The 27,092-nt window shown below is 45.5% G+C and overlaps 1 protein-coding gene across 4 annotated transcripts; it reads right to left on the minus strand.

The window, feature by feature from the left end:
* Nucleotides 1-1,554: 1,554 nt before the first annotated feature.
* LOC140460378 (uncharacterized) lies at nt 1,555-15,196 on the minus strand. Of its 4 annotated transcripts, XM_072554893.1 has the most exons (5): nt 14,845-15,196; nt 13,807-14,055; nt 5,497-9,876; nt 4,093-5,049; nt 1,555-3,513 (listed from the first exon to the last, which is right to left on the minus strand). In XM_072554893.1, exons 4-5 carry the CDS (start codon nt 4,235-4,237, stop codon nt 3,389-3,391), a joined length of 270 nt encoding a protein of 89 aa, XP_072410994.1. In that variant the 5' UTR covers nt 4,238-5,049; nt 5,497-9,876; nt 13,807-14,055; nt 14,845-15,196; the 3' UTR covers nt 1,555-3,388. The 4 variants fall into 4 exon arrangements, 2 of the variants coding, with proteins under 2 accessions (XP_072410994.1, XP_072410995.1); XR_011954042.1 differs by having other exon boundaries at nt 1,555-5,049; XR_011954043.1 differs by lacking the exon at nt 13,807-14,055 and having other exon boundaries at nt 1,555-5,049.
* Between the last annotated feature and the right edge of the window lie 11,896 nt (nt 15,197-27,092).

The raw sequence follows: 27,092 nt of genomic DNA on the forward strand, positions 1-27,092 counted from the left end.
TACCTCCACGAAGAGTTCATATGGACTCAAGTTGCTAAGTGGACCTCTGTAGTGCAGTATTGACACTCTTACAGAAGATCTACAATATGCTGCAGTACGATATTACAAGCCCAGAAACAACTGCAAATCAGACAAGGTCTTTTCAGAAGTTGGACCATGAACTTCTGAAGCTGCTGCTGCTCTTCCTCTCTCTCTGGATGAAGATTGATCTTCACCCAGACTGCAACTTCCTTCCTCTGTCCAAATATTTGTGAACACAGCCCTTTTTTTGAATATGGCATGTTTCCTGATCATCACAATTAAAGGCGGTCTTCCCCCTGATATGCAAAGGGACGGTCAGTCAGGGGAGGGCAGGGTCCCATCTTGTGTTGTTGTGTGGAATCTGTGACAGCTGCAACAATTCATCCCAACTCCTGTACTCAGTGCTCTGACTGATGAAAGCAAGCATTTGGTATTTTATACTGAATGCCATGACTGATGAAGGCCAGTGTGCCAAAAAATTTCGACCTGTGACTCCATTTTCAGAGAACTGTGAACCTGTACTCCAAGATCCCTCTGTTCCACGACACTCCTTAAGGTCCTGCCATTCACCATGAAATTCCTACCTTGATTTGACTATACAAAATGTAAGACCTCACACTTATCTATATTAAACTCCATTTGCCATTAACCTTAAACCTATGCCCTCTAATTTGGGACTCCCCCACCCCAAGGGAAAAGACCTTGCCTATTTACCCCACCCATGCCTCTCATGATTTTATAAATGTCTGTAATGTCACCCCTCAGCCTCCAAAGCTCCAGGAAAAATAGCCCCAGTCTATTCAGCCTCTTTCTGTAGCTCAACCCTCCAACCCTGGCAGCATCCTTGTAAATGTTTTCTGAACTCTTTCAAGTTTCACAACACCCTTCCTGTAGCAGAAAGCACAGAATTGCATGCAGTATTGCAACAATGATGAAACCAATGTCCTCTCTGAAGAGGATTTTAAAACAATATTTATAACTACAAGCAAATCAAGATAGTTGGGCATGACTTTCCCATAGCAGTTTGTTTTGGCTGTCCTTCATTAACCTATGCTTTATAATATATATGAAAATATTTTGAGGGATGGGATTGTTGCTAGCACGTCCAACATTTGCTCACCATCCCTCGTGGCCTTTGGACCGAGCAATTGGCTGCATGCTAGAAGGCAATTGAGTGTCAACCACATTGTAGTAGGTCTGGAGTCACATGATGTGAGCGTGTGCACACGTGTGTAGGGTTGCGAATGGTGGATTTCTCTCCCTAAAAGAACACTTTCACGACAATCAGTAATGACTGGACAAAAGCAACAGTTATGGCTGCATCTTTGAGGAGACGACAGTGTTACTGTTTTGAGTCCGGTGGCTCTTCAAAATTAGGCTGGATTCAAAACATTAACTGTTTTCTTTCCACAGATGCTGCCAGACCTGCTGTGTTTCCCCAGCAATTGTGCCTTTTGTTGCTGATCTCCAACATCTGCAATTCATTGTCTTAGCCAATAATGGTTTCCTAGTTGCCAGGACTGAGACAAACTCTCACTTCCAGATCTTTTTATTCATTGAAAATAAAGTCCACTAGCATCCATGATGGGATTTTAATTTTTGTTCTCAGAAGATAGATCTCTGGGCTACTTAACCAGTATCACTAGATCACAATCTTTCCGTCACTGACAGTGACAATCTTGTCCTGAATATTTTTCTTTATTCATTCATGGAACGTGACACTTTGTCTCCCAAAAAAACCAAGTGCCAATTCAGAGGGCTGTTAAGAGTCAACCACATGACTTTGGATCAAGAGTGACACATTCACCAAACTGGGAAAGGACTGAAGATTTCCTTCCTTAAAAAAATGTTATTAGTGAACAAGATTGGTGATCTTATCAATTTTCTTAAGTACCAAAGCAGTGATAAGCTTTATATTCCAGATACATAAATTGATTTCAAATTGCATCGGGGCCATAGCAGCATCAATTTGAAACTCCACATGTTAAATCCAGTAACAATACCCAAATGCCACCAACTCCCTACAATCTCTAGGCTTCCCAACACTGACTGGTCTCTAATTGCCAGTTGTATCCTTTTCCTCATTACTAATTACTATTCAATTCAGGCCATTGAGTTGACTCTGCCATTTATTCAGATCACGATTATTCTGGTAAATATTTACTCCACTTTCCTGCCATTGTCCCATAATCCTCAATTCACTTACTGATTAAAAAAACAACTATCTCAGCCTTGAATGCAAATAACAACCCAGGCTCAACAGCCCTCTGTAGTATCAAGTTCCACAGATATCCTGCCCTCAGGAGAAATTCCTATCTGTCCGAAACATGCAATCTCTTATTTGGAGGTTACTTCCTCTGGTCCCAGATTCACCCACTTTTCCACGTCCAGCCTGTCAAGTCTCCTCAGAATCTTGTACGTGACAATAAAGTTACCTCTAATTCTTCTAACTTCTAATAAGCACAAGGCCAACCTATTCAGTTCTCCTCATAAGACATTCTTTCCATCCCTGGTATCATCATGGTCAACCTTCTCTGGACTGCCTCCAATGCCAATATATCTTTCCTCAGGTAAAGGGCCCTAAACTGTTCACAGTATTCAGTTGTGGCCTGACTAATGCCTTACATAGGTTCACTATAACCTTCCTACATTTATACTCTATTGAAAAGGCCAACCTCCCATTTGCCTCCCTATTACTCACTGAAATTAGATGAAGAGATTCATGGACGTGATTCCAAATCCCTCTATTCTAAACTTTTCTCCATTTAACATTCAGTTCTTCACCTCCTGACAAACTGCATTACCTCATTTTCCCATCTGCCAAGCTTTCGCTCATTTGCTGAACCTGTCTATATCCCTCTCCAGATATCTAATGTCATCCTCACCACCTGCTTTCACATCAACTGTCTCTTCTGCAAACTTAGCAATAGTACATTCACTTTACTTATCCAAGTAATTCATATATATATTGTAAATAATGTTGGCCCCAGTGCTGATCCCTGTGGTACACCACGAGTTACAAGTTGCCATCCTTACCACAACTGTGGTAGTTAGCCAATCCTCTATCCATGCTAACATACAGTCTCCAACACCCTGGGCTCTTTGATTATTTCATGAGCTGTGAATACCATTGACTGTGCCAACAACTCTTCCCAAATTGTCCTTGAAAAGGTGGTGCTGAGCTGCCTCTTAAATTGGTTCACAAACGTGATGTGGACTGCAACAATGTTCAGGAGTGAGTTCCAGCATTTTGGTCAATAACAAAGAAACAATGCGATATATCTTTCAGTCAGAATCCTGTGTTCACACTTGTCTGTTCTTGGTGGTTGAGGTCATGGCTTGGAAGGTGCTTTTGAAGAACCACCACTCATGCAATCAAGCCAGACTGATAGATTGTGGCCCCAGACTCTGCCATTTGATTTTCCTCATCAATCTCCATTCTTTCCAGCCATGTTTCAGTCTCAAACTGCCACGCAATGCCTTCTGTTACGGCTTAAAGGTAAGAATACACAAGATAATCAATCATATTTAGGGTTGTATAAATCTTAGCCTGCCAGAAATATTTTCTTAGACTTTAATTAAACTTTAATTGACTGCATGAAATGGTTTGTTGGTCAGACTTGAATCATCATGCTCAAAGGAGACAATGCCAATAATATCATTAAACTCCTCTTTTTGTTAAAAAAGGACAAGCTCTTGATTTATTTTTACAACTTACTGGTATTCACACCTGCACATTCAATGTCAAACTCAGATATCATAAAATAAAATTAGACCATTAATTTTGTTTTACAACAATCCAACAGATTAATTAATAATACAGTGAATACCAAGTCTGATTAGTGTGAAATTAAATTTGACCGAAAATGTAAAATCGAGATGTGAGATAACAAATGGGGGAAGGGCAGAAGGTAAGAAATGCAGCATCACAGAAGGTGCTCCTCCAGGGAGTGTATTTTACCAACTACAACTGCTCAATATAAACAAACACTCTGACATGATGCTCCGGTTTTAATGTAAACCATAGCCCCATACAGTAGGTACCATTTAAATAAGTTAATAGATACAAGCCTTGAGCAAATCCAGCCTCCAGCCGGACCCCCCGCTTCTTGGAGCTCGGACCTTCCTCCAGCTCCGGGGGGTTGTTGAGCTCCTGGGCTCCGGCCGCCGCCGAAGAAGCCGCGGGCGCCGGCTCTCTCTCCTCCACCGCCGACATTTTTAATTTGTTTTCTCGTTCACCCGGTAACCGTCACCTCCCCCTTCCCGGGCCCCGGAAATTATACAAAAATAAACAATAAACCCCACCGGGGACTGTCTCCTTTTCTTCACAACTTTTGTTTGAAAAGTTCCGGCTTTAATTTGAAATGTGTTTTAAAGGTATTTTCTGAGGTAAACGATGCCTGTCTGCCCCCCTCCCTCTGTCAGAAACCGCCCGCTGAGTCGATGAGAAAACCGCAGCCTCGCGCCGCCATCTTTGTTTTTCTTCTTCTTTCCGTCTCCTCCTTCAGTGACGCGCGTCATCCACGCCCCGCCCAATCAGAGCGCACCTTACTCCACCTGACCAATGGCGGCCGGCTTTGCCGTTAAAAAGGAAGTCACAACCCGGAATGTCACTCTCCCATTCGTCCGCACCGACCGCAGCCTTTGGGATTGGTGGAGAGGTTCACAGGCCCTTCACTGTCCCCGCCCCTTTACTACAATGGGCTCGAGGGGTTCAGGAGGAAGGTGTTCTCACTCATTCATTCAACAGGAGATGGGCTCAATTTACTGTAATGGACTGTGGGGTTACAGTGGTCATGTCTCATGTTGAGGAGGAAGGTGTTTCCTCTCATTCAACAGAAGAGGACCTATTTACTACAGAGGGTTTTTTTGTGATGCAGCTGTAGTCTCCCATAGAGCCCTGAGGCTCAGGTTTAAATCCCACTGCTCCAGTCTGTGTAATAACATACTCAATTTTTTTCAGTCATAAGTCACACAACTATAGTCCAACACGTCTATTTGAAATCGCACCCGCTTGGAGCGTAGCCTCTTCATCAGGTGAAGACATGGAAAACAAAACGTGCAGGAAAGGGAATTCAGATAGATGATCAGCCATGGATGGTGATGAAAGACAGAGCATCTCAACAGTCAATTACCTATTCCCATTCCTATTTCTGATCTTCTTCATACATGACAAGTTGCATATTTTCCAAACATTAATTTTATTTCCATGGTTTAAAAATGAATATTTAAGAATGGTCAGTTTATTTTTTCTCACTTGAGCACATTGTGACCCACAACTATTTAGATACCACTGTTAATATCATAGCCCCTCTCATGAGATATCAGAGGAATAATTCAAAAACAAAATTTGACACTGAGTCACTCGAGTCGACACTTGAACAGAGAAAGCGCCCGACAGATATTGGGAATCTTAAGGTTATTGAAGTGAAATGTTAAGAAGAGCAGGTGAACATCCCCAATAAGGGAACTCACCTGACTGACCTAATTATAATCACCACAGTATCCAGTGCTACTCTTCACCGAACACTGATTAAACTGAAAAGGAAAGTAATGATCCAACTATCTTTTGAATGCCATAATTGAATCTGACTCCAACACTCTCTCTCGCAAACCATTCCAACGATCGAAGATTTTCAATCATTAATGAAATATGTTCTGGATCTCTCCCAAAACACAATTCATATGGATCTTGCTTCAAATCATTTGCAGTAAATTCTTCACATGGACAAATTTGCAGCTTAGAGCATTTGTTTAAATTTCATATCATATTGGGGTGGCACAGTGCTTGGCATTGCTACCTCACAGCACTAGGGACCCAGGTTCAATTCCAGCCTCCGGTGAGTGTCTGTGTGGAGTTTGCATGTTCTCCCCGTCTGCATGGGTTTCCTTCCACGGTCCAAAGATGTGCAGGTTAGGTGGATTGACCATGCGAAATTGCTCTGTGATGTGTAGGTTATGTGGATTAGTCATACTAAATGCAGGAGAACGGGATGATCCTGGGTGGGATGCTTTTTGGTGTGTCAGTGCAGGCTCAATGGGACAAATGGCCTCTTTCTGCACTGTAGGGATTTTATGATCTCTGTCTGATTTCTTGCACATGCTACTTTCTGAAAGGGACATTTTACTGTCATGTTCAGTACTGCAGTCTCTATAATTTCATACATACCTCTAAACTAGGTTTGAATTAAATCCCCCCATTTCTCTGTATTTTAGCTACCATTTCCCCCCACCCCTTCCATTCCTTATTCATTTTTCCATTACCTGTGTTATGATCCCCTCCTCTTTATATATATATTATTGTAGACAGGCTAAATCTAGTTACCATGTCTCTAAAATATGAGATGAAATATGATCGCATACTTTGAGTCCATTACTACAGCTTGTTAAGGTCTCTTGCCAAAGAGAACTCTTAATCCTGCATCCTTCGGTAGGATTATATTAGGATATCTGGTCAGCATGGACGAGTTGGATTAAATGGTTTGTTTCCGTCCTGTGCATCTCTAAGACTATGACTATCGAATAAGGGCCAGGAGCAGGCAGGTGGGACTAGTTTAGTTGGGGATCATGTACTGAACGGTCTGTTTCCAGGCTGTATGACAGCACAGCCTCAAATGAATGGGGATCAATCCCAAAGAGATATTAAAGGTCTCGAGCACCACCTTAGGCACATGTGTGGACACATTCCAGATAACTGAGAGCAGTGGGGCACTGTGAAGTTCAGTACATCAGTTAGCCAGCAAGTTCTCTTCGGGAGACTTGTCTCGAGAAAGGAAGCGGTTTCCTGTCCCATCAACTGGACTGTGGATCAGTTTGGAGCAGGTCCTATATCTCTGACAACATCGGTGGACAGAGTCGAGAGTGTGGTGCTGGAAAAGCACAGCAGGTCAGGCAGCATCCAGGGAGCAGGAGAATTGACGTGAGGCTTGTGGGCCGGGAGCGCTGAGAGATAAATGGAATGGGGGGGGGGGGGGGGTTGGTGTTGGGGAGAAGGGAGCTGAGAATGCGATAAGCAGAAGATGATTGGTCGGAGAGGAGGGTGGGGCGGATAGATGGGAAAGGTGATGGACAGGTCAGGAGGGCGAGTGGAGGCTTGGGGCTGTGATAAGGTGGGGGGGGGGGGGAAGAGGAGGATACATGAGGAAACTTTTGAATTCCACATTGATCCCATGTGGTTGCAGGGTCCCAAGGTGGAATAAGAGGTGTTCTTCCTCCAGGCGTCAGGTGGTAAGGGTTTGGCGATGGAGACAGCCCAGGACCTCAATGATCTTGATGGAATGGGAGGGGGAATTGAAGTGTTCAGCCACAGGGCGGTGGGGTTTGTGGGTGTCCCAGAGTGGTTCTCTGAAACAATCCACAAGTTGGCGTCCTGTCTCTCCGACGTAGAGAAGACCACATTGGATGGAATGGATACAGTGGATGACACTGGTGGAGATCCAGGTAAATTTCTGTCAGATGTGGAAGGATCCTTTGGGCCCTTGGATGGAGGTGAGAGGAGTGGTATGGACACATGTTTTACACTTCCTGTGGTGGCGGGGAAGGGGCCGGGAGTGGGGTGTGGGCTGGTTGTGGGCGCATGGACCTGACGAGGGAGTCGCAGAGGAAATGGCCTCTCTGGAATGCTGGTAGGGGTGGGGAGAGAAAAATATACCTGGTGGTGGGGTCCGTTTGTAGGGAGCAGAGGCTGATGTGATGTATCCGGAGGTTGGTGGGGTGGAAGGTGAGGACGGTTTGGGGTGGGTTCTGTCCTTGTTCCGTTGGGAGGGGTGGGGTTCAAGGGTGGTGTTGCAGGATGTGGAGGAGATGTGCTGGAGGGCATTGTCGACCACGTGGGAAGGGAAATTGCGAACTTGGAAGGAGGAGGCCCTCTGGGATTTTCTACGGTGGAATTGGTCATCCTGGGAACTGATGCAGCTGAGGAATTGGTAATAAGCGATTGCCTTTTTACAGGAGGTGGGGTGGGAGGAGGCGGAATCTAGCCAGCTGTGGGAGTCGGTGGGCTTGTAGTACATGTCCACAGTTAGTCAGTAGCCAGAGATAAAGAGGTCCTGGAAAGGGAGATGGTCCAGGTGAATTTGAGGTCAGGGTGAAAGGTGTTGATAAAGATGACGAACTGTTCAAACTCCTTGTGAGAGCATGAAGTGGCACCAATATGGTCATCGATGTACCGGAGGAACAGGTGTAGCTGAGGAAAATGGACTATTCCACGTACCCGACAAAGAGGCAGGCATAGCTGGGTCCCATGCGGGTGCCCATGGCTACCCCTTTAGTTTGGGACATTGGTTTGGATGCCATCTGAGGTTTGTGCGGATCACTTCAGTGGGAACATGCAGTCATGGGCTCAGTGAGCAGTACTGCAAGCAAAGCTCACAGAATCCTACAGGGAAACAGGCCCTTCAACCCAACAAGTCCACACCGACCCTCTGAAGAGTAACCCACCCAGACCCATTCCCCTCCCCCATTAGTCTACATTACCCCCTAAACAATACACTGCACCTACACATCCCTGAACACGCTGGGACAATTTAGCTTGGCTAATTCACTTGCTCATGTTTGGATTGTGGGAGCACCCAGAGGAAACCCTTGCAGACATGGGGGGAGAATGTACAAACTCCACAAAGACAGTCACCCTGAGGGTGGAATCGAACCCCGGTCCCTGGCGATGTGACACAGTGGCACTAATCACTGAGCTACTGTGCCGCCCGTGAGCCAACCTGGGGTTGGTGGAAGATGGGAGGGGTGTGGGGGTGCTGTCTAGCAGAAAACAAAGACTGACACTCCCCCTGCACCCACTGTCAGAACAGGCAGGAGGTTCAGTCCTGGGGGTGACCCTCATCAGCGTCGCCGGCGGAATCTGCTGGTGCCCCCTCTGGTGTCTCTGCAAGTTACTGGACGACGTGAACCTCCGACTGCACTTGGGGCAGGCAAACGGCCTCTCCCCGGAGTGGACCCGGTGGTGGTCCAGCAGGTCAGAGGAGCGTTTAAAGCCCTTCCCACACTCAGGGCAGGCGAATGGCCTCTCCCCGGTGTGGACGTACTGGTGCCTCAGCAGGGCAGGGGAATTACCGAAGGCCTTCCCACACTCAGAACAGCTGAAGGGCCTCTCCCCAGTGTGAACCCACCGGTGGGTCAACAGGTTGGCGGATTTGCTGAAGGCCTTCCCGCACTCAGGGCAGGGGAAGGATCTCACCCCAGTGTGGACCTGCTGGTGGGCCACAAGGGTAGAGGCCTGGGCAAAGCTCTTCTCACACTCGGGGCAGGAGAATGGTCTCTCCGCTGTGTGGACCCACAAGTGGGCCATCAGGTTGGAGGAGCGGGTAAAGCCCTTCCCACACTCGGGGCAGGGGAATGGCCTCTCCCCAGTGTGACTGCGTCGATGAGTCTCCAGGGCAGACGGGAAATTGAAGCATTTCCCACAGTCGCCACACTTCCACAGTTTCTCCATGGGGCAGGATTCCTCGGGTTTCTCCATGGCTGAAGCTTCAGCCGCACACAAACGTGTGTACAGCCCCTCCCCGGTGTGAATTCCTCTTTCCAGGCTGAATAACTGTTTCTGGCTCCACACTCAGTGCACTGCAACAGTAGGGTCTCTCATCCAGTCCCACTGATGCTGAAAACGTTATGAAACAGGAACCAAAAAGCATTGCTCCATCTCACAGAATCATAGTTGAAAATCTTTGCTGTCCCGATGGATTGAGTGACTGTCAGACATTGATGTGAAAATGATGACTGCAGATGCTGGAGATCAGAGTCAAAAAGTGTAGTGTTGGAAAAACACAGCAGGTCAGGCAGCATCTGAGGAGCAGAAGAGTCAAGCATAAGCTGTTGATTTTGAAACTTCGATCTTCAGATAGTCTGTAAAAAGAGATTATAAAGGTCAGCATTGTCAATCCAGGGGGAGGTGGGGTCGGAATGACACAACAAGGTATTGACACCGACACCAGAAAGAAACTGAACATAGAGACGTGGCAAACGTTAGTGGCAAGCTAGAGTCAGAGAAAGACACAGCACAGAAACATACCCTTTGGTCCAACTCATCCATGTTGACCAGATATCCAAAATTAAACTAGCTCCATTTGCCAGCATTTGGCCAATAACCCTCTAAACCCCTCCTATTCATATACCTATCCAGGTGCCTTTTAACTGTCATAATTGTAGCAGCACCCACCACTTCCTCTAACAGCTTTGTACACACACCACCTTCTGCATGAAAACGTGCCCCTTAGGTCTGTTTCTAACAAATTGCTCTCCATCTAAACCTGTAGCACTATAGCAATCCCAGTCTATGTTTGAAAAGTTAAAATCCTAACAATAACCATCCTATTACTCTGACAGGTAACTCAAATCTCCATCCAAATTTGTTTCTCAATTTCCCACTGACCATGACTGTGTCTACAACACAATCCCAATAAGGTGATCATCCCTTTCTTATTTCTCAGTTCCAACCAAATAACCTTCAAGGAGGATATTCCTAGGAATATCCTCCTTAAGTCCAACAGGAATACTATCCCTCATCAAAAACACCACTCCCTCTCATCTCTTGCCTCCCTTTCTATCCTTCCTGCAGCATTTGTATCCTGAAACATTAAGCTGCCAGTCCTGCCCATCCCTGAGCCACGTTTCTGTAATTGCTATGATATCATATCCCATCTTCCTAATTTTGCCCTGAGTTCATCTGCCTTCCCTGTTAGGCCTCTTGCAATGAAGTCAATGCAGTTTAATTTGTTAGTCCTACCTTGCTCTCTGCATTGTCCCTTCCTGACCTGACTGTTTGACTCACTCCCTTTCCCAACTGTACCAGTCTCAGATTGATCTCTTTCCTCACTATTTCCCTGGGTACCTCCCCATGCACCCACCTTGCTCGTTTAATTCCTCCCGAGCAGCTCTTGCAAATTTCCCAGCCAGTATATTAGCTCTCTTCCAACATTCAGGTGCAATCTATCCTTCTTGTACATCTACTCCAGAAGAGATTCCAATGATCCAAAAATGTGAACCCTTCTCCCATGCACCAGCTCCTCAGCCATGCATTCATCTGCTCTATCCTCTCTATTCCAACCCTCACTAGCTCATAGCACTGGCAGTAATCCAGATTTTTCTTGACTCTAGGACCTCTTTTTTTAAAATTTGTGCCTGACTTTCTACACTTTCCCTTCAGAATCGCATCCTTTTCCCTTCCTATGTCATTGGTTCCAATGTGTACAATGACCTCCAACCGGTCCCTCTCCCTTTTGAGAACATTCTGCACCCTCTCGGAGACATCCTTGATCCTGGCACCAGGGAGGCGACACACCATTCTGATTTTTCGCAGCTAACCACAGAAGCGTCAGTTTGTACCTCTGACTAGAGAGCACCTTATCACAATTGATCACTTGGAACCCAACGTACCCCTCATTGCATGAGAGCATGTCTCGAGACCAGAAACTTGGCTGTTCGTGCTACATTCCCTGAGAGACCATCACCCCCTACATTTTCCAAAACAGCAGACCTAAGACTCCTGCACTACCTGCCTACCCCTCCTACCTTTCCTGGAGTTAACCCATCTCCCTGACTGTAGCTGTGGCTTTTCTCCCTTCCTATCATTGCCAAACCATCATAGCCCCAGGTCTTGTAAATTCCTCATTACCTCGAACTGTCGCTGCAACTTATCCACACAATCCAATAGGATTTGCAAGCAAACACACTTACTGCAGACATAATCACCAGTAACATGGATACTCTCCCTAATCTCCCACATCTGACAGGAAGAGCATATCACTCTCATAAAGGCCACCTTTGCTCCTTCACAATCTACAGACCCAGAAAATAGCACCGTCCTTTTGCTCTAAAAATGTGCTCTGGGCTAACACAGTACTTGTGGTTTATATTTTTAAAATTTAATCAAGAGACGGATGTCAGTAAAACATAATCAAGAAAGAATCCACTCCATTCACGACTGCAGACTTACAGCTGGGTTACACGTTAAAGACTATACACTTCTCTGTTCCTGTTCTGTGAGCTCCCCCACACAGGTTCCTCCATGGTCAGCTGTACATTTTGCTGTTCATTAACCTTTCCCAGATGCACTGCAATGTCCAGTAACTGTGCAGATTCCCTGCAATGTAAATTTCTTTTTCTCTCTCACTCATTTTGGACTCCTATCCCTGCCCCTTATAAACCTCTATAAGGTCATCTCTCACCCTCCTATGCTCCAGGGAAAACAGCCGCAGTCTTTTCAGCCTCTCCCTATAACTCAAACCCTCCAACTCTGGCAACAGCCTTGTAAATCATTTCCAAACTCTTTTAAAGTTTCACAACATCTTTCTAACATAAGAGACCAGAACTGAATGCAGTATTCCAAAAGTGCCCTAACTAATGTCATGTACAGCCATAACATGACTCCCAACTCCCGTACTCAATGCTCTGCTCAATAAATGCAAGCGCCACCAAACGCTTTCTTCACTACCGTGTCTACCTGTGACTCCACTTTCACAGAACTACAAATCTGCACTCCACGGTCTCTTGATGCAGGAACACTCTCCACGGCCTTACCATTAAGTGTATAAATTCTGCCTTGATGTGCCTTTCCAAAATGCAACACCTCACATTTATCTAAATGAAACTTTATCTGCCACTCCTCGGCCCATCAGCCCATCCATTCAATTCTAATTTAGATTGAACTTTCTTTCCTCTCTTATTTCCTAAACGCTGAAAATCTCCATCCCACACATTCTCCCTCCATTCTCACTTTGCTGAACCTAATCCATGCTGTACCTCATCCTGAAGGGTCTGGTTTACGCTGAATTACAGCCCACGCTTGGGGGATCTAATTGAAACATACAGAATACAGATTGGCCTGGACAGGGTGGATGTTGGGGAGATGTCTCCATTAGTAGGAGAGATTAGGTCTCAAGGGCACAGCCTTAGAGTAAAGGGAAGACCTTTTAGAACGCAGATAAAGGGGAAACCTTTGTAGCCAGAGAGTGTGAAACCTATGGAATTCATTGCCACAGAGACTGTGTTGGGCAAGTCAGAGTATATTCAAGACACAGAGATAAATAGGTTCTTGTGTCTCAAGGATATTGAGGGTTGCGGGGAGAAAGCAAGAGAATGCGGTTGAGAAACTTGTCAGCCATGATTGAACGGTGGACCTGATTGGCTGAATGGCCTAATTTCTGCTCCTAGGTCTTATGGTCTCTTGCTGTCCTGGACATAGTGAGAGAGAACTGGGAGCAGGAGTAGGCCATTTGGTCTTTCAAGCCTGCACCAACATTGAACTGGATATGAATATACCTACATCTTGGTGGATAGGCTGGGACCTTTTTCACTGGAGCATAGGAGGTTGAGAGGTGATCTTATCAAGCTTTATAAAGTCATGAGGTGTATAGATGAGGTGAATTATGGGTTTCCTTTCCTTAGAGTGGGGGTTTCAAGGTAAGGGAGCAAATTTTGAAGGTGAGTGGAGAAAGATTTTAAAAAGACAGGAGGGACACCTTTATTTTCCCATAGAGAATGGTTCGTATGTGGAATGAATGTCCAGAGGAAGTGGGGATGCAGGTAGTTACAACGTTTAAAAGACATTTGGATAAGGACATGAATGGGAAAGGTTTGGAGGTGTTATGGACTAGGCCAGACCACTCAAAACATTCTTAAGCAGGCAGCACAGACCATAACTTTGCAATTTGTTTCAGTAAGTGCACAGTGAAAATTACCCAAAGTTAGCTAGGTTGACTACCAGGATTTAAAACAGATAAATGTATTCACAAGAATGAAGAATGAAACACAAAGAACAGAATATAGAATACTCACAGAACTCATTCTATTTAAACTTAATTGTGATGTTCCTTTCTCGACACAGTCCACTGCTGAACTCACTCAAACAAGGCCTCAGCTTTCACAACAGATCACTTGTCTTTCATTATGCAGGTCACTTCGAAAACATAAAAGTTTGGGCTGAGGTCTCATCTGTTGACGTGTAAACAAAAAAGGCGACCAATACCCTTTTCATTTCTGTACTCAACCATCCATTTGGGAGTCCGGGGCCATTTTACCACCACTCTGAAAAAAAACAAAGACACAGTATCCTTGAGAAGAAGGACCAGCTTTTAGAAAAAGGACCAGCTTTGTGACAGAGGGATATGGGCCAAACACTGGCAGATGGGATTAGTTTAGTTTGCGAACATAGCATGGACTAGTTGGACTGAAGGGTCTATTTCTGTGCTGTATGATTCTGTAATGGTCTCAAAACTATTTTCTTGCCTTCCCCTATAAACATCCACTTCTTTGTTGTTCAAAAGTCAGATGACCTCCGCCTTGAATATATTCAATGACCACTCCCCCCACCAATTGCAGGAAGTCAACGCCATTTTTGAACTCAATTCCTCTTGCCTTGCTGACTGCTTGCTGCACCTGTCTGACAACTGGTGCAGAAGGACGCTGAGGTCCCTTTGTACATCCACACATCATTCCTGATGAAGGGCTCGTGCCCAAAACATCGACTCTCTGCTCCTTGGATGCTGCCTGACCTGCTGTGTTTTTCAAGCACCACACTTGATTCTGATTTCCAGCATCTGCAGTCCTCACTTTCTCCACATACTAATATATTATCATTTAAACCATGCACCTCCTTTCTGCCTTTTTTTAAAAGCACTAGGCTTTAACTTTACATTGTGGTACTGCATTTGCTGTGCGTTTGCCAAGTGAGACACAGACGTGGACCAACTTTTCCAAAGTCTATCCCCTCCCTCGATTTACTCCCTTTCCCTTCAGTTCGTGCAAGTTAGCAACTGAATCCCAGAACAAAAAAGAAATGAAAAAGTGGGTGAGAAAAGAAAAAGAGTGCCGTACCCACAGATGTTGGACAAAGTTGCAGTCTGGGGTGAAGCTCAATCTTCATTCAAAGGGAGAGAGGAACAACCGCATCTTGAGAAACTCACAGCCCAACTTCCACATTCAGACAAAGAGGCGGTTCTGAATGGCAGGAGGACCAGGCTCCTTCCGGTCCTCCGGGTCTCACCATTGGTCCTTCAGAACGAAGGAGGTAAAAACAATGACTGCAGATGCTGGAAACCAGATTCTGGATTAGTGGTGCTGGAAGAGCACAGCAGTTCAGGCAGCATCCAACGAGCAGCGAAATCGACGTTTCGGGCAAAAGCCCTTCAAGCGCTGTTTCCGCGGACAGCGACGAGCATGCTCAGTGCTTTTGTTGACACCGCAGTACATGCGCAGTTGTTGCTGACACCGCAGTACATGCGCAGTTGTCGCTGACACCGAGAAGCATGCGCAGTATGCTCTGTGGGGGTGCTGGCGATACTGACAGATTTTAAGCGTCCAAATGTCAATAGGAGAAAAAAAGCTGCAGCCACAATTTTATTTTATCCTGTGGCTCGACATTTTATCCCTTTTGAATTTCGTCCGGCTTTGTATGTCTTTTCCCCAGGGTAGAGGAAGTCCAAGACTAGACGGCATAGGTTAAGGGTGAGAGGGGAAAGATTTAAAACGGACCTAAGGGGTAACTTTCATGGAGAGTGTGATGTGTGTATGGAATGAGCTGCCCAGAGGAAGTGGTGGAGGCTGCTACAATTACAACATTTGAAAGGCATCAGGGTCAGGATGGGTATCTGAATAGGAAGGTGTGAGAGAGATATGGGCGAAATGCTGTCAAATGGGTCACTAGATCAATTTAGGAGATCTGGAGGGGATGGGCGAGTTGGACTGAAGGATCTATTTCAATGCAAGTTTCAGAAACATGAGTGCAGCTTTTTAAAAATAAATTAATATGCTTTTAGATGTTAACAATGTTTCTGAATATATCATTTTAGCTGTTCTTGTTTTTAAAGATCAGCCATTTCTTGCGCACCCCTGTCTTCCAAGTAGAGTCATCACTATCGATTCTCTCTCTTTCCTGAGAAAGAGATACAGCAATCAAAGAGGGCACGAGAAAGTATGGTAGAAGGGAGGGAGAATGGACAGGGGAGTGGGGGTAGAGAGAGAGAGAGAGAGAAAATGACAGGGGACAGATGTGCAGAAAATGAGGGTAAGAGAGAGATGGCGGCTGAGCACAGAGAATTGGTAGGTGCAGAGTGTGAGGAGAGAGAGTGGACGGGGACCAAGCGTTTGGGGGACTGACAGCACAAATCCCACCTTCCTCAGGACTGGTGTCAGTGTCTCATGAATTGGAACCCACTCCACCCACAGCAGACCTGAGGCAATTGTTTCTCAATAGATGCTTGGCTAATGCGGTAGAATCATATAATCCTGACAGGCCATTTGGCCCATAAAATTCAGACTGACCTTCCAAACAGTATCCCATCCAGACCCACCCGTTTTTCCTGCAGTTTCCCATGGTTAACTGACCCTCAGTTGCACATATGTGGACACTTTAGCACGGCCGATCCACCCTGAACTGCACCCAGAGTTAACTCACGCAGACTGAAGGGTGAGAACGTGTTAAAGTCCACACAGACAGCTGCTCAAGAGTGGGACCGAACCCAGGTCCCTGACATTGTGAGTCAGTGGTACGAACCACTGAGCCACCGTGCCGCTCAGAGCTTTGATGTTCAGCTTTGTCCTAGTAGTTTCTAACTTCTCATGTCCCCTCAGCAGAGGCTCTCTCCTCCTGACATTGTTGGACCACACCCACTGCAACCTCCCTTTCCCACTTCTCCAGCCCTGAGCACATCGGTTCCTGAATCCTGGCACCAAACAGACACCAATGCCATCTGTGCTCCTGCTGACAACTGCCGAGAACGGAGACCATCCCTGTCACTGTTCTGTCCCTTACCACCACCTCCCCCTCCCCAATGTTGTTTTTACTCCCACTGCCCAACCAGTTAGCTCCTCCCACCTGCAGCCCTCGCTCAGATCCCCTTTACCTGGCAGACCTGCACTTACACCCTCCTGACCCTGTCCACCGATGCAAACAAAAGGCTCTCTCCAGAAGGGAATGACCGTCTCCCAGAATAAAGTGTCTGGTTAACTTTCCCACTTTACTCTCAACATGTCTGCAGCCTGGCTTCCAGCTTCATCTCTCTGAACGAATGTCCTCCAGGATGTGTTTGCCCTGGATCACAGCATCCAGAACCTCCCACCTTCTGCAAATTGAAAGACAAGCCCCACCCTGCCCTCTCCAATGTGTGTTGTATAACTGATAGCCAAGTACGGAACCCATGAGGATGGCCTCAACAGGGACCTTGGTTTCATGTCACACTACAAGTGACCCCACTCGCACAGGCTTGTACCCCATTACTCACACATGTTACCAAGCATGGTCGAATGCAAACACATGCTCGTATGCACAAACACACACACTCTCATGCATGCACACACATCAGTTTATGGGGTGAAATTGCAATTGCAGAATTTTATTTGCAGATACATTATATTTTGCTCAAAAAGCACACAATCTTCAGGCAGTCAATCCATGTGTCATGTTATAAATCCCTACTTTGGAAACAGAACCAATCTGACTCAAGATTCGGTTGCAGACAGACTCCAACATGAGTGAATCAGAGGGTTTTCTTTCCCCAGAAAATGATTTCATCATTAGATTCTGAACTCCAGATTTCTGACTGAATTCCAATTCCGCCATCTGCTGTGGTGGGATTCAAACCCAGGAGTCCCAAGGAGTCCCCAGAACTGGGTTGATTGTCCAGTCGATAATGGCACTCAGCCCTTGTTCCTTCAATCACCCTGTGATGGCACATGAACTCACTGGTGCCTCCACAGGTGGGAGGAGGGGGGTGATGCCCTTCCCGCACTGAGAGCAGGTGAGCATGCTGTGCCTGGTGTGGACCCGCTAGTGCGTCTGCAGGCTGGAAGAATTAATGAATCCCTTCCTGTGCTTGGAGCAGTTGATTAGCCATTCCCTGTTGTGGACTCGCTGGTGAACTTCTAAAATCTCAAAACTATGCAGTAATCTGTTCCTGTGCTGTGAGCTCTCCTACACATGTTCCTCCAAGATCAGCTGTGAATTTTGCTGTTTGTTAATTTTTTCAAGATGTCCAGAGACACATGATTTCAAACAGCAAAGGCAGTAACTATGCAGATTCACTGCTGTATGCGTTAGTAGTATACGTTTCTCTCTCTCTCTCTCTCTCTCCCTTACAGACCACGTGCTTGCTGCCTTTGGCTGTCTTTCTCCATTTTGAAATTGCTGTTGTCTTGATTTTTTTACTCTAAAGTTCCAAAACAATGCATCAGCATATAAAACATTAATTGCTGCTCCTGGAATTCAAGCAAATCGCCTCCAACACTGAAAATACCTCAAAAAAGGAGCAGCTCTTACAGCCACAAATTTTCCAGTCCTCCATCTTGGATTAGTTCTTGGTGAACCTTCCCATCTCCCAGGTTACAGTTATTCAAATAATTTGCTTTTCTATTTTTGCTAGAAAAGTGGATAACCCCACGTTTATCCAGACTAACTGCATCTGACATATATTTACCCACTCACTCAGACTGTCCAAATAACATTGTATCCTCCTCACAGCTCACCCTTCCACCCAGCTTCGTGTCATCTGCAATTTGTGACATATTCCAATTAGTTCCCTCATCTAAATCATTGAGACATACTGTGAATACCTGGGGTCCTAGTCCCAATCCCTTCAGTTATAAAACATCGATCTGACTGACCATATAAAATAGCAGATGTTAGCTTGACGTTCACAACTGACGAAGACCTGATAAGCAATTATGAACCACTAAATTACTAAATCACAGAAGCAGGCCATTCAGCCCATCGTGTCCATGCAGCTCTCTAAATGAGCTTTCTGATGTTGTGCCATTTTCCTGACGTTTCCTTGGAAACTGGTACATTGCTTGTCATCAAATAATTTTCCAATGCTCTGAACTGAATCTGCTTCAACCACTGTTCCAAGCAATGTCTTCCAGATCTATTTACTCACTGTGTGAAATTTCTTTCTCACATCACATTTTCTTCCTTGTAATGGATTTGAAATCTGCATTCTTATTCTCAATGCTTTTACCATGGTGAACAGTTTTTCACTGTCTTTTCTGTGTATGATTTTTCTCATCATTTTCAAAACTTATTTTGAATCTGACTTCAGAGAGCAGTCCATGAGGCCAAGCCTCATCAACAACACAGAAACAACTGAGCATCTAAAGGGACGACCCCTCAGTCATCACTGTGAGCCCCATAGCAACCATTATTACCTGGGCGGCCATGCATTCCAAACCAGGTCTCTCAACATCACTGGTATTAGCCCACAGTTTGGAAAACTATGATTCTCGCTACGACTATAAAAATGGAATTTTTTTTAAAGCGGTTGTTGCTGAGAAGGTTAATCCTTTCTGTCCAGTAGGAAGTCAATGATGTGTTTGAGTTTGAATGACTCAGTGAATCCCTTCCCACATGTGGAGCAAGTGGACCACCACTCCCTCTGTGCCTGTGGGGATTACATTCCAGGTCAAACTGGGAATTGGATCTCTTCCTACAGCCTGAACATACTTCTGGTAACACTCCAGGGGGACTGTGCTTGTGTGGCACAGGTCAGATCATTGGCTGGCTTAGTCCTGCTCCTCGGATGCTGCTGGCCTGCTGTGCTTTTCCAGCACCACTCTAATCTAGATTCTGGTTTCCAGCATCTGCAGTCCTTGTTGTTACACAGTACATAAAGATGCCATTCACACGTTCATGTCTATAATAGTTCCTGAAACATCCACCTATTCTCCACCCCTATCCCCATCATCTTGCAACTGTCCAGCTTCCTCGGTAGTGTAGTGGTTAGTATCCCCATCTGTGACTCAGGAGACTGGGGGTGCAATTCCCCGATGGGGAGGATTTGATATTTTTCTGGATGTCTTGTCACACAGAGGTAGTGACCCTAATCCTGAATCGGGTTCAAGTCCTGCCTGCTCCAGAGTTCAAAGGTTTACAAATATAGGAGCAGAATTAGGCCATTCAGCCTATCAAGTCTGCTGCTTCATTCGATCAAGACTGCTCATCACCCCCATTTTCCTGCCTGATCCCTTGAAAGGTTCAGAAAAGACTTACACTGATGTTTCCAGAGTTGGAGCATTTGGGAGAGGATTAATAGGCAGGAGCTGTTTTCCCTGGAGGTTCAGAGGGTGAGGGGTGACCTTATGGAGGTTTAGAAAAACAATGACGGGCATGGATAGGATAAACAGACAAGGTCTTTTCGATGGGGTGGGGGAGTCCAGAACTAGTCGGCATAGATTTAGGGTGAGAGGGGAAAGACGTAAAAGGGACCTAAGGGCCAACTTTTTCATGTAGAGGGTGTGCTTGTATGAAATGAGCTGCCAGAGGAAGTGGTGGAGGCTGGTACAATTACAGCATTTAACGGGCATCTGGATGGGTAGATGAATAGGAAGGGTTTAGAGGGATATGAGTCAAGTGCTGGCAAATGGGACGAGATTAGGTTAGGATATCTTTTGACTTGGTCAAGTTGGACTGAAGATCTGTTTCCATGCTGCACATCTCTATGACTCTATAACAAACGTTCAACGAACTGGTCTGCAATTTACCACATATGGCCTCCCTCCCATTCTGAATACAGGTGTTACATTAGCATTTTTCCAATCCCATGGAACCGTAAGGTCATACGACACAGGAGCAGAAATTAGGCCATTCAGTCCATCGAGTCTGCTCCACCATTCAATCATGGCTGAGATGTTTTTCAACTCCATTCTCCAGCTTTCTTCCCATAACCTTTGATCCCCTTGACAATCAGGAACATATATATATATATCAGTCTTAAATAAATGCAATGAATCTTTCCCATGTTAAGAGATTTTTGGAATATTGTAATTCATGAGTTCACTATCTCCGCTGCCACTTCCTTCAGGACCCAGGGTGTAGGCCATCAGCATCAGTGGACTTGTCTGTCCTCAATCCAAATAGTTTCCTGTGTACCTTTACCCTCACAATGTTGATTGTTTAAGTTCTACCCTTTCTATAGCCTCTGACTTGCCAATTCTAATAGGAATAGTTCTGTTGTCTGCCAACATAAAAACTGAGATCATCTCTGCCACTTCAATGTTCCCCCATGAACTCACAGTTTTCATCTTCCAAGGTACCACACTTAGCTCAGCGACTCTGTTCCCATGAGCATACCAACAGAAGCTTTTTCTGTCCTTTTTGATATTTGGTGCGAGGTCTCTTTTGTAAGTTAACTTACCTATTTGTATTTATATTTTTTAATATCCCTTTGTTTATGATTAAACCTTTCCTAATGTTTGACCCTTCCAGAGGTCCAGAATAACATTTCACAACAGGCTGAAAAGTTAAAAAAAACACTACGTTGAAACTTTTTTAAACAGCACCTTTCTGGAGGCTGGGGGCCGGCCAAACGATCGCCCCGCCCCCATTGTCACCGATTGTTTGGTGGCCTCCCCAACCACGCCCCCTCAACCCAGGAGACGTCACATACCTTGGCCCCGCCCCCATTGTCTTCGATTGTTTGGTGGCCTCCCCAACCACGCCCCCTCAACCCTGGAAACGTCACATACGTGGGCACCGCCCCTTGTGAGCTGGCGCATGTGCAGTGCAGGTCCTCCAGCGGGACTGAGGCGGTGTTACTGAGTGTGGGAGGAGAATGGTGCCGGTGGCTGAAGTAATAAGAACCGCTGGAAAAACTGAGCAGGTCCGGCAGCTCGTGCCGAGAGAAATCATTTCGGGTCCGGTGATCCTCCTTCAGAACAGGACCAGGTTTCAGAAACATCCCGGGGAGGTCGCCAGGCCCGAGCGCCAAGACCTGGCTCCTGCCCCCGGGGAGAGGAGACAGTGAGACAGGGTAGGATTGGGAACCGCGGGAGGAGGGAGACTGGGGAGTTTATAAACTCCTAGGGGGAGGACTGAGGCCTCCAATAGAAGCCCCACAGGCCCAGTGTTTACTTCACCGGCGAAGGAGCTCTCGGGTTGCCCGGGCAACCGGTCGCCATCTTTGTAAGGGTCAGGCGCATGTTGTCTTGGGGCGGGGAGCGCGGGCGGCCATCTTGGTGAGGGCACCATCAACTGTCATTTCTGGGAGAGAATTCCAACCTCGTGGTAACCTCGGCCTTGGCCGAGTTTAATTCCCCAGACTGTCCAGCGATGTGCAGGTTAGGGGGGGTTCAGCCATGCTCAATTACTGATAATGCCCAAGGATGTTCTTGTTAGTGTATGTTGACCATGCTAATTTACCCCCAGTGTCCCGAGATGTGCAGGTTAGAGTGGATTGGCCGAGGTAAGTTTATCCATAGTGTTCGGGGTTCTGCAGGTTCGGGTGAAGGTCTGGACCCCCTCAATCGGCTCTCTCGATCCGAGATCGGTCAAAAGGATCACCAGGAGTACGGTCTATTTAAAGCAAGGTTATCAGCTTAATGACATAAGGCAGCCCTGCACAGATTTGTCCAGCAACACAGGTTAAAAGCTTCTGTGTTCCGTGGCAAAATTACACAATTACATTTGAAAATTACGCATTATTTATTTTTGCGACAGCACAGCCTGAATTACAAGAAAAGACCAATAAAATGTAATAAGGTGACATGATTAGTCAGCAGGTTAGTCCAATATTTCCTGGGAAACAGATTGTTTTACGCGCAAAACCATCCCATGCTTGTTAGTTCAAGGTTAGTTCGAATACCAAATTACTTATGATTCATATTATGCAAACTCCATTGTTCTCTTTTATTTCTAAATCTAACCAACTCAGCAAAGCAGCAATTCAAGTTCAATGTCAAATCATAACCTGAAGCCATTTTGTTATATTTATTTTAAAATATTATTTAAAATTGAAATGCCATTTTGTGGTTAATAAAAACCTACATACACCTGTTGCTCCTAACAACAGCCTAAATTCAAATTTTAAATCCTGATCTCAATCAAGCAGCAGTTGTCTCATTACCCAAAAGGTTGAGACCACAAACGATATAAGTACGGTTTTGAAAGCTAATAACTCCTGAAAATCCTCCTACAGAAAAAAGTCACTGAGAGCTGCATATCCCAAAGAGTGATATTACTGTTTTGTATTTGGATTCTTCCATTCTATACAAAACTCAGGGGAGACTATGTTCCTACTGTTACAGCACGAGGAGTACTTACTTTATTCAAAATAATAACCAGGTTTAGTGTAGGTAAGGGAGGGACCTTGCCAATAAGAGGCATGCCTGTCTTGTGAATTCCTTGAGGCTGTTCAATAGATGGATCTTTCGGTAAGAGATGCAGTTATTGTCCCAGAACAGTTCCACCCATCCCATAACTGGGAAGACATTGGTGCCAGTAGGGGGTCAAAGAGTCTTTTGCTGAAGTCAGCACATAACAGACCACTTCATCCCTGCCAAATATTCTGTTGTGACTTTGAAGAAACAAATTGTAATCGAAAGATAACATTTCCCTATGTTCTCTTTTGCGGTGTGACCTATGGGGCAAGGCTTACCAGGGTAGCTCATAACACAACTGGTATCAAACTGGCACACAACACCTTTCCAGGGTAAAGACCATTTAGACTTGTTCTGTAAATGAACTGTTCAATCTCTGACCACTGCAATAGTCATTCTTGGTAATGTTCAGTCCCTCAGCAGACGAGGACAATGCTGGCAATGGCAAGTCCACACACCAGGGGAAGTTCGATCTTTATCACCCCCCGCCTTGCAAGGGGCTCGTCTGATGAACTTGCAATGATGGAGATGAACCCAGGGGGAGATGAGGATTTAAAATTTGAATTTAGGCTGTTGTTAGGAGCAACAGGTGTATGTAGGTTTTTATTAACCACAAAATGGCTTTTCAATTTAAAATAACATATCAAAATGGCTTCAGGTTATGATTTGATCCTGTGAACTTGAATTGCTGCTTTGCTGAGTTGGTTAGCTTTGGGGAAAAGAAAACAATGGGGTTTAATAATATGAATCATATGAATTTGGTATTCGAACTAACCTTGAACTAGCAAGCACGGGATGATTTTGAGAGTAAAACAATCTGTTTCCTAGGAAATATTGGACTAACCTGCTGTCAATCATGTCACCTTATTACATTTGATTGGTCTTTTAAGGCTGTGCTGTCTCTTAAAAAACATGTAAATGATGTGTAATTTTCGAAAGTAATTCTGCAATTTCGCCACGGAGCTCAGAAGCTTTAACTTCTGTGTTGCTGGACAGAATTGCATCAGACTGCCTTGCTTTATTAAACTGATAACTTTGCTTTGTACAGTCCGCATTCCATTCGTTCTTTGACCGATCTCGAGACGGAGGGGTCCCGCCTGGGATCCAGATCTTCAAGGGTGGATTGGCCATGCTAAATTCCCTCCATAGTGTCCAGGGATGTGAAAGTTCGGTGTATTACTCTGGGATAAATGTAGGGCAATAAGGGGAGGGATATGGGTGAATTACCATTCAGAACGTTAGTTTGGACTTGTTGGGCCGAGTGGCCTGCTTCCACACTGTGAGGATTCTTTGAAGGGAAGGGATTTTTGCAAACTGCTCTCCTTCCATCTGCTGCAGAGTTCTCCTGTCGGCTTGTCCCCGCTCCCTGCCCCATTTTTGACATCACAACGCAGAAGTGGCTGTATCAGTTTCAATGTGAAACACCCTCCTCTGGGCAACTCCTCATCCTGGGAGGGAGAGAGGGAGGGGGTAATCTGTTCACTTGTAGCAACTGGAGTGAATTCAAGGAGGGAATCTACTCTGCCAACTCAGGTATGTGTCTTAATTACCCGGGTGAGGAGGGACGGATGATAGCAATTGGGGAGGGGGAGATACTTTATTTTTATTTTTAAAATGCATCTGATTTCCCCAAATAAATGCATCAGGTTCAAGTACAGCACGTGCAATGATCCACATTGCAGATTCAAGCTGGCTGCAACAGTTTTCCATCCTCTGTTCTTGCTCCGTGTTGGCTGCGGCACATTTGGTTTCGTTCCCTCATCTTTCTGCACCCCACCCCCCGAAGTGTTGATGCTTCCAAACTGACCCTCAAAAGTTCAGGTTATACTTCCATTCTTTCCCAGTTTTCAAAACCCACAAAATACAACTTTCCCAATCCTCTGAGTATTGGAGTTGGGAGGTTATGTTGTGGCTGTACAGGACATTGGTTAGGCCACTTTTGCTCTCGCTTCTATCAAAAGGACATTGTGAAACTTGAAAGGGTTCAGAAAAGATTTACAAGGATGCTGCCAGTGTTGGAGGGTTTGAGCTGAATTGTTTTGGGCTGTTTTCCCGAGTGTGGCAAAGGCCTTTGTATACATTTATAAAATCATGAAAGGCATGGATTGGGTAAATAGACAAGATATTGTCCCCTGGGTTTGGGGGTGTCCAGAACTAAAGTGTAATAGCTTTAGGGTGAGGAGGATGAGCAAAGATTTAAAAGAAACCTAAGGGCAACTTTTTAACTCAGAGGGTAGTGAGCGTAAAGAATGAGCTGCCAGAGGAAATGGTGGAGGCTGGTACAATTACAGTATGTGAATGGCATCTGGATGGTTTCTGAATAGGAAGGGTTTAGAGGGGTATGGGCCATGTGCTGGCATTTGGGACTAGATTAATTTAGAATATCTAGTCAACATCAATGAATTAAGACCATAAGACACAGAAGTGGAAGTAAGGCCATTCAGCCCATTGAGTCCATTCTGTCATTTAATCATGGCTGATGGACATTTCAGCTCCACTTACCCACACTCTCCCCGTAGCCCTTAATTCCTTAATTAAGAATTTATCAATCTCTGCCTTGAAGACATTTAACGTCCTGGCCTCCACTGCGCTCCCTGGCAATGAATTCCACAGGCACACATTCTCTGGCTGAAGAAATATCTCCTCATTTCTGTTCTAAATTGACCCCCTCTAATTATCAGGCTGTGTCCCTGGATCCTAGTCTCCTCCGCCTAATGGAAACAACTTCCCAGTATCCACCCTTTCTAAGCCAAGCATAATCTTGTAAGTTTCTATTAGATCTCTCCTCAACCTTCCGAACGCTAATGAATACAATCCCAGGATCATCAGCCATTCATCGTATGTTAGGCGTACCATTCCAGGGATCAATCGTGTGAATCTCTGCTGGACATAGTTTAGTGCCAGTATATTCTGCTGTTACTGCCGCTGAGTCGCACCTTGAACCCTGTTTATTGGGTGAAGTGGGAGGGGCAAGAGGATCCTTTCTGTCGGACTTGCTGCTCTCGCACCCACTTTACTTCCAGTGCTGTCTGACAGCACCTTCCCTACGGAATTGATCTGCAGGAGCAGATGGAGGACATTTTATCCCTGGATGGAGCGTAATGTTTGTCCTACCCCTGCAGGTAGGTCTGAAATAGATACATGTGTCTCTGTCCCATTGAGTCTCCAGCACAGGGCTAGGCTGGTCGGCTTAATTGGCCTCTGTCAGTGTTTTCGCTCTGCCTGAGCCTCCACCCACCCCTCTTCTTTGCCCCTTCCCATCCCTCATCAGCAAACTGGTATCCCCCACTTATCGCACGTTTGCTTTATGCCACTTTGCTTTTACAAAAGACCCACATTAGTACCTGTTTTCGCTAATCAAAAGAAATCCAAAGAGGATTTTTGCTTTCATGAGAGGCAACGTCCCAGTGAACCTTCCCTGCACCCCCTCCCAGAGCATCCACGTCCTTCCGGTAGCATGCTGGCCAGAACTGCACACAATGTTATAAATGTGGCCGGAATAAATAGCTGTAACTTAACTCGCTAACTCTTACACTCTAGGCAAGCGTGCTGTATGCCTTCTTGACCATGTGCCTGCCTGCTTTGCCACTTTCAGGGATCTATATGCCCAGATCCCTCTGTATGCCAGATCTCCTATGCGTTCTGTAATTTAATGTACACTACTTGTATTTCCTTCTCTTCCTTTCTCCCTCATCTGTATCCAGCTTCCCCTTAATTGTATTCCTCTCTTCATCTCTTTCCCCGCGTTCCTCACCCCTCCACACATCAGTGTATCATAAGACCATAGGAGCTGAAATTAGGCCATTCAGCCCATTGTGACTGCTCTGCGATTCACTCATGGCTGATAAGTTTCTTAACCCCATTCTCCCAGTAACCCTTGATCCCTTTCATACTCAAGAAACTATCTTTCACAGCTTAAATGTACTCAATGACCTGGCCTCCACAGTCTTCGGTGGCAGTGAATTCCATATATTCACCAC

The sequence above is a fragment of the Chiloscyllium punctatum genome, chromosome 36 (genome assembly GCF_047496795.1).
Source record: "Chiloscyllium punctatum isolate Juve2018m chromosome 36, sChiPun1.3, whole genome shotgun sequence".
Classification (NCBI taxonomy): domain Eukaryota; kingdom Metazoa; phylum Chordata; class Chondrichthyes; order Orectolobiformes; family Hemiscylliidae; genus Chiloscyllium; species Chiloscyllium punctatum.